This window comes from Octopus bimaculoides, chromosome 3, assembly GCF_001194135.2.
Source record: "Octopus bimaculoides isolate UCB-OBI-ISO-001 chromosome 3, ASM119413v2, whole genome shotgun sequence".
Classification (NCBI taxonomy): Eukaryota; Metazoa; Mollusca; class Cephalopoda; order Octopoda; family Octopodidae; genus Octopus; species Octopus bimaculoides.
This window is the reverse complement of record NC_068983.1, coordinates 150,492,690-150,500,842: the sequence shown is the minus strand read 5'-3', so window position 1 is coordinate 150,500,842 and position 8,153 is coordinate 150,492,690. Positions and strand designations below refer to the sequence as shown.

At 34.5% G+C, this 8,153-nt stretch overlaps 1 protein-coding gene across 4 annotated transcripts in view; it reads left to right on the top strand.

Moving 5' to 3' along the window:
- The window catches only part of LOC106873711 (dual specificity mitogen-activated protein kinase kinase 4), a 95,485-nt gene that overhangs the window by 24,860 nt on the left and 62,472 nt on the right, over nt 1–8,153 (top strand). The window contains exon 1 of one of the 4 annotated variants that reach the window (XM_014921184.2): nt 1,242–1,454. The exons of 2 other annotated variants lie outside the window; for them this stretch is intronic. In XM_014921184.2, the coding sequence (XP_014776670.1) occupies nt 1,412–1,454 (43 nt within the window). In that variant the 5' untranslated portion in view covers nt 1,242–1,411. Of the gene's footprint in view, nt 1–1,241; nt 1,455–8,153 lie in introns of those variants that run through there. One more of the 4 variants, XM_052966630.1, reaches the window with a different exon arrangement.

Below are 8,153 nucleotides of genomic sequence, written 5' to 3'. Positions count from 1 at the left end.
ATATATATATATATATATATAAAACAATAATAAATGAGTATATGCATATATACGTACAGGTATGTGCATACCTACGTCTACCTGTATATATAGGTGCATATCTGGGTACAGGACATTGCAAACAAAACGTAGACAAGAAAATAATAATAACCAGAGTACAGAAATATTAATCTTTATATGTGTATATAAATATTATATATGTATACATATGTGTGTCTTTCACACTTACAAAGAGAGTACATTTGTGCTGTAAATTATTTTCCCCATACACTCTCTCTAAATAATTAGTGTGTGAGTGTGTATGTGTGTGTATAGTGAAAGTGAAATTAATATATAAATACATTTAGAGACACAGGAGATTAGAGAAAGCATATGCTTGCGATTGTGCCGCAATCTCTCGATTTCTATGTATGTATGTAGAGCGAGAGAGTGTATGACAGAAAAGGGATTGTTAAATACATACACGTGCACTATCTCGCTCTCTCTCTCTCTATCTCTCGCCTTACCCTTTTTCTCGTCTGCTGTTTCTTTTTACGGTCTTTAGCTCTTTCTACCGTTCTTCATACATACGTTCATACACACACTAACTCAGATTCAGGTATATGTGTGTTTGCTAGTGTAAAGAAATGTTCAACCTCTCTCTCTCTCTCTCTCTATATATATATATATATATATATATATATAATATATGTGTGTGTGTGTGAGTATTATACATCTATATATCTCTCTATATATATAATGTGAATGTATATATATATATATATATATAGGGAGAGAGAAAGAGGGGGGTAGAATAGAGGGTTGAAAATAGAGGAATTTCGAAGAACATTGTCACATCTCTCTAAATCTCGCTCTATATTTTTCTGCTTTTCCTTCTCACTTTCTCAATTGTTCCTTTTTCCTCTTTTTCGTATTCTCTCTATCTTCTTTTCTCTGTACCTCTCTCTCTCTTTCTCTCTCTAACTATCTGTCTTTCTCCTGCCTCCCGAATTCATACTATCACACCGACCACTAGTACTACCATTGCTGCTCGCCTCCAACCTTCACGAACAAACACCATCAGCACCAACACTACAATCATTATCATAAATACTACCTCCATAATTAACACTACCACCGCCACCATCATAAGAATCTACTAATACCCACCACCATCATCATCATCAGTCCTATCACTATACTACACTCTCCTGCCAGCTCTCTTATCACTGCACTACACGCCGCCGCCGCCACCATACCTTTCACTACACTACTACTCGTTGCTACCACCACACACCCTCACTATTGAAATTGACAGTGTTAACACCTCCACCATCATCTCTCTCTTTACACAACAACACCAACAACAACAAAAGCAGAAGGGGAAAGAAAGAGGAGAAGTAAGAGGTGGGTGAGAGAAAACACTTGCAAAATGGCCGATCCAGACAAGTTAAGTAGAACAGACAACAAACAAGGTAGCTATATAGATATATACATATATATATATATATACATAAATGAAGAAAAAGAGGTGTATAGCGATAGATACGTTTACTTATATATACATACATATACTTATATATATACGTTTATAACTGAGTTTCTAAATATTACAGCTGTAGTCGTAACATTTTCACTTCAATTTTAATTATAATCCTTGATTTTGTTAAAGCTTTCATCATAACTGAAACGTTTAAATTGTTTATCTTGATAATTCTTGAGACAGTCCAGTATGTTTCCTGGAAGGTTGGGTGTTGCTTTTCGAATTGTCTTAGTCTTTTCTTTGGGCTATTTTCTTCGTAATTTCTTCCAACAAGACCAACATTAACCAATTTTGGTCCTGTCTGTCTTTCATTCTTTCCCATTTAAAAAAAAAAAAAAACTTCGAATTCATTCTGGTTTGATCTTGAAGTTTTTTTTTATATCTTATTTATTAAGCTGGTGCTTCTTGAGAAATTGGGGCGGGCATACATGAATGTGTGTTAGTTTTAAAAAAGGTTTATAATGTCACCATCTTCCATACACACTATATAAAGTGTGTGTAATTACACATGTTAATATGGGTGGGGTGATATTACAAAAAAACAGAACAACATTTAGTCATAAGAAGAATCAATATTAAAAGTGAGTTGAACAAGCCGTTAGGCGAAACTTGAAGTCCCGGTCAAAATCAATGTAGTAATACTTATACGGTTGTGTAATCTTCTTTTAAAAATCAAAACTGAAGTCTTTATTGTTATGTAAAATATACCTGTCGGAATGAACATATATGTATGTGTGTGTACACAAATATATATACACACACACACACACACACACACACACACACAATATTGTGGTCAACTCATAATACACAAACGTATGTAATAAATTTGTATGTGTGTGTGTAATACTTTTCATTCTGTGTTAATGGTTTCAACACACATTCACCGTTCAGTTTGTGTATTTCAAATTACATATCGTACTTCGTTTTATATAGAACTTATATATTGTTTCTACAGGCATTGCTGCTTCGATAGTGCTTTAGAATTTAATTTTAGATGTTGAATAGCCGAAATCGAGCTCCTCTTCTTACTTTCATCCACTCCTTAACTTACAATTGTCATATTAGCAATGCCTTAAACAGGGAGTGAGAAAAACCTTGGTAGATATACTCATATTTACATTGTGTATATATTTTATTGTATTCTTTCGATCATCTGGTGTCTTTTCATTTTTCAGAATAGTTTTACTATAAAAATTTTGATTACAATCCGATTCCGTTACAATTTTCTTCATTTACCCTTGTAATGGAAGGTGTGTGTATACGTATATGTATGTTTATATGTGCATTTAAGTGTCTGTATATGTATTTCTGTGTGTGTGTGTATATATATATATATATATATATATATATATATATATATATATATACACACACACACACACACACATGCATACCGACGTGCAAATATATTCACCACTACAATTTGTGAAGACAATCTTTTTTATCCATTTCACAAAATGTTATTCTAAGATTAATTATAATTTCAATTATCTCTGAAAGTTCTAATTTGTAACGCCATGCAATTAACCATGTTCTTAAATGAACTACTACCGGCTATTGTTTATTTGTGTGTGTAATTTCTTTTATTTTCTTTATTTCATTTGTACCCGTTTTCAGATTTTCTTCTCTTTTCTTAAATCATGATGGCCAGATTTTCTACACCATGAGTAATGATTCATAGCAATATTGACGTCCTCATTAAACGGATTTGTCCCCTACTTTCGCTCTTCCTGCCATCAACAGGATGTACTTATTGAAAACGAATGTAGTTTGTTTTCTTTTCCTAATTACATGCCATTCTAACATTATGTCTTCTTCAGTATTCTGTAAGTGCGTGTGTAAAAATTCTTTATATACAATTATCTGTTTATGTATGTTTACATATACACACCCACATGTATAAATGAACTCTGTGTGTGTGTGTGTGTGTGTATACATATATATATATATATATATATGTATATATATATATATATATATATATATATATATATATATATATATATATATATATATATAGAAATATATATATATATATATATATACACATACATACACGAACACAGTTCATTTATACATGTGTACATATTATTGTGTATATAACTGTATACATATACTTATGGAAAAATACTAGTGTATGCAATGTATTTATACAGATGTATGTTCATATATTTGTATATGTGAATGTAGATATGGATGTTCACACATTTATCGGCACCACCTCTTGAGGCCGTTTAACCAATATGTCTAGGACCTAATTTTTGCGGGATATTTTTTCATTTTATTCTTGGAATTCAGATATCTAACTTAGAGACATAGAAAGAAGGCAATAGTTTCGCAGAGCTGAAAAGAGTGAGACAGTGTGAGAAATTTCTTCATAAAATACCACATTTTTTTTTAATCCTAACTTAAATAATCAGAAGAATTGTTTGGCTTGCTTTTTGAATATTACACTTGATTTCATTGTATGTGCTTTTTCAGAAAATTCTGGATATTGAATAATGGGTCCCATACCTGTTTAGTACGTATGGGGTATATATTGAAGTGTGTTAACTATTCAGTTGTATAATAAAGGGTGGGTTTTCTAACTGAGACATTATAAACAAATGATTAAGTCTAGTAATAATGAGTTTTAGCATTGGCACATACAAAATAGTAAAGGGTCTCTTAGTTGAAATCTCAAATTTCCTCAGTGATACCAAAGTTAAGAAATCGGTGCTTGTTTGTCTAAAACCAGTAAAATAATGTTGGATTATGATTGTAATTTTCGAGTGATTTTTCTTTTTCTTTTTTTATAAATTGTTTTTGATCCTGCGTTTTTTTTCCACCCACACGGTATATTTTATGATATAATTATTTTTACTTTCACTGAAGATTGCCTTGTTATTTTATTAAAGCAGAGTTTCGTACACTACTCTCAATATACTGTCATATCGCTATCGCTACAATTTCATTTTCGTCTGCTCTGCAATCTGAGTTCAAATTCCGCTGATGCAGACTTATCATTTAAACCCTGCAGTGTTGACCCTGTCATTTTCTCGTCGAAGATCGATAAAATGAATACCAGATGTTTATACTCACACACAAACACACACACACACACACACAAACACGTGTGTGAGATACATACACTGGTGTTGATTCAAACTAGCGAGGGAACCACTAAAATTGTATCCAACCCTCGAAAAAAAAAAAAAGGGAGAATACATTAGTTGGCGAAAGTAAAGAATACGTACACCCGGTGTTTAGAGTTAGGGTTACGCCGAAAATGGGTGGTGTACGTATTCTTTACCTCCGCCACATTAGTTTGTGTAAGAATTTTGTGTCAGAAAAAAATAATATGGTGTTTTAATGTTTTTGATCTGCTTCATCGAAGCAAACCCCGAGCTAACAACACCTGGTGTCGATCGTCGCTTAATGTTTGTAGTATTGCGCCAATGTAGCTGTTTATCACTTGTATATATTTTTTGAGAAATTTGTCGTTTCTGGAAAGCTATTGAAGTTAATATTTTAATAGAATAGCGATAGATGAAAGATTGATATCTATAACTATTATTTTCGCTGTTACACATCACAGATGTGGGTGTGTAGTCTCAGGTACTTCAATATTTCAGGTGGACAGTATTACTTTATGCCTCAAGGTCGCAAAAGCAACAACTCGGTTACAATACAAACTCATTTTATATTCTGATTTGTTGCTGTTGTTATTTATGGGTGTACAGCCCTTTCGTTTGGTGCTGTGCCATTGTAAGAAAATTACAGGACAGCAGATGGTGTCTAACGCCCTCACATGTGATTTAGTGGCATTTGAGAAAGGCTTACTGTCATCTTTCTCTCTCCTCTCTAAATTTGATTTCTTGTGTATTGTAAATGACAGTTTATGCCTTAATTACTAACAAACGATATTTCGTTGTTCAGCATATGGTTGTTCAGATTCCACGAGGGTTTATATTTTGTTCTCTTTATCCATTAAATAGTTAACAAATATATTGTAGGGCTGTTTCAAGTGATTATGTACTTGTGAACTTATGCCAATATAAGAAATTAATTAGGGCTGTAAAAGATCTTGAAACCTCTGGAGTCGACAATGCCTTTTATCGTTCCAAGGTCGATGTAATAAGTATCAGTATTATACAATATTTAATCGATTTTTTTTTTCTTTCTTCTGACTTGAAAAAAAAAATGGCTTTGTTTTATTAGTTTTAATAAGACAGCGTATTATAAGACCAAAAAGAAAAGTACTTTTCTCCGTGCCTGAAAACAGAATAGTTTTGCTCGATCTAACCTAGATCTTAAGAATAATTTGAAAGAGGAAATATTTCGTCTTAGTATTAATGTTGTTGACAATTCCAAGTATTAACGGCCATAGGTATGCCTCCGTTCTTTTCTACTTTACTTTGTTATCTTTAAAACTTTCAGTTGAAATTCGACCATTTTCTCAAGAATTCGTAAGATGAGAACAGCATGTGTGCCCTGAGAAATGACCTTTCCGATTTGAGCCCGTCTTCATCAGAACTCACTTCCCACAGTATACGAGAATGTTTTCAGTTATAAAATTTTATCAACGGTTACATCAGGTTCTAGCTTGTGTTTTGTTCTCTCGCGAAGCGTGGTTTATTGAAGTCAACTTTTTATTCCCCCTCTATCACAAAACTTAGCTTTCTTCATTTTACTATATTGGCTTTTGCTGACACCGTGACATTAATGCTAGTTGCTGATGTTAATGTTTAACCCTCAGCTCAACCTTGATCATATATTCAAAGGTTTTCAGCCATGACTATCCCGTCTTTTTTCCCCGTGTTTGGAGCCCATTTCCTCATTATATGTGTCCTTTTCTAAGATTGTCGTGTGATTTGACAGTAATTCGGCTACTATTTCTAGCAAGTCGTACGATAATGTAAAGGCTCCCTAATTCATGTTTTGCGGGTTTTTTTAATTCTTTCATCGTCCTTGCTAAGAAAACTAAGTTGTCAAAATTCCGAGTCAGCCCTGATTGATATAATCAAAGGCATTCTAGTTATGGCCAACCCGTCTTTGGTGGGGGGGGGGCACAGTGTATCTGAGACTACATTAGCCAATGTGTCCTTCCCATTTCTTAAGATGGCAAGGATCAATTTGAGAAAGATTTATTTCTGTTATTTCTAGCAGGTTAAATGACCACATGAAGATTTCTTCAGGGGTCGTGAAGCCTGCTCAATTCCGTGTGTCTGGGAGTAGATGAGCAGCTTGTCATTTCGTTTTTCATCTTTTTAAAGTCGAGTCAGTTAAATATGGAGCTAGATGCGTCGCTAAATAGGTTCAGTACCTCATTGTTCTTGTTACAAATCATGCCGGAACCAACTCAAGCCTTTCTTACATCAACTCGATGTCCTTAAAATAAGTATCAGTGTATAGCTGAATGGATTTAACTTTACGTATTTCTCCACAAGGTTGATTATTTTCTTTTTATCTCCTAATCAAGAAAACTTGGCTGTTGGTATTATTAGACTTGTCACAAATTCTGCTTGTGAAAAACATAAACATAACTTCTTGTTTGTTCCTTTCTATACGTGGCTTTGTGACTAAGGTATTTCACAATCGTAAGGTCGTCAGTTCGGTTCCCAGCGGCACGTCTTGTCCTTGAGCCAGAAATTTTATTTCACGTTGCTCCAGTCCACTCAGCTGGTTAAAATGAGTACAATCTGTATTTTGAACTGCCAGCTTGGTCAGATTTCGTCACGCTGAATCTCCCGGAGAACTACATTAAGACTATGTGTATCTATTGAGTGCTCAGCCACTTGCACATTAATTTCACGAGTATGCTGTTCCGTTGACCGGATCAACTGGAACCCTTGTCGTCGTAACCGACGAAATGCCAGTTACAGCTATTACCACACAAAAATAAGGAATCCTTACAAATCTCTTTGGTAATCCTATGGAAAGTACGTGTGACAAATAGCCGAACGTTTCTTTGGTAGAACTGTATGACTTTGTAAAAGTCATGAGCAAAAATACAGTGTATTAATCATATAACTGTACGGTTGTGTAATTACAATATTCAGACATATCCTTACTGGATATAATAACCTTGTCATTGTCCATGTCATGAGAAAAGCTATGTTGATAGTTTTTGTATGGACTGCCACATACAAAAACTAACTTCCTAGTTAGCCTTCCTTTGATATTGCTGCACCTCTTACATGTCCATAGCTTACACTGGGTACATCTTATAGAGTTTCTACCTACGCCTTTTCTGCAAATCAAACAGGGCCATCTACCTGAAGGGGTTTGTGTTTTGTCTACCTTCCTATTTATTAGGACTTTGGTTTTAGCTAGGTTGACTCTAAGGCCCTTTGATTCTAGTCCTTGCTTCCACACCTGACAGATACACTTGCTTCTAGTTCTGATAGTGACTCAGCAATTAGTGCAAGGTCATCAGCATAGAGGAGCTCCCAGGAGCATCCTGTCTTGAATTCTTGTGTTATTGCCTGGAGGACTATGATAAATAGGAGGGGGCTGAGGACTGGACCTTGGTGGACCCCTACCTCTACCTGGAATTCTTCACTGTACTCATTGGCAACCCTCACCTTACTGACAGCGTCTCTGTACATGGCTCACACAGCTCTCACTAACCATTCTTCTATCCCTA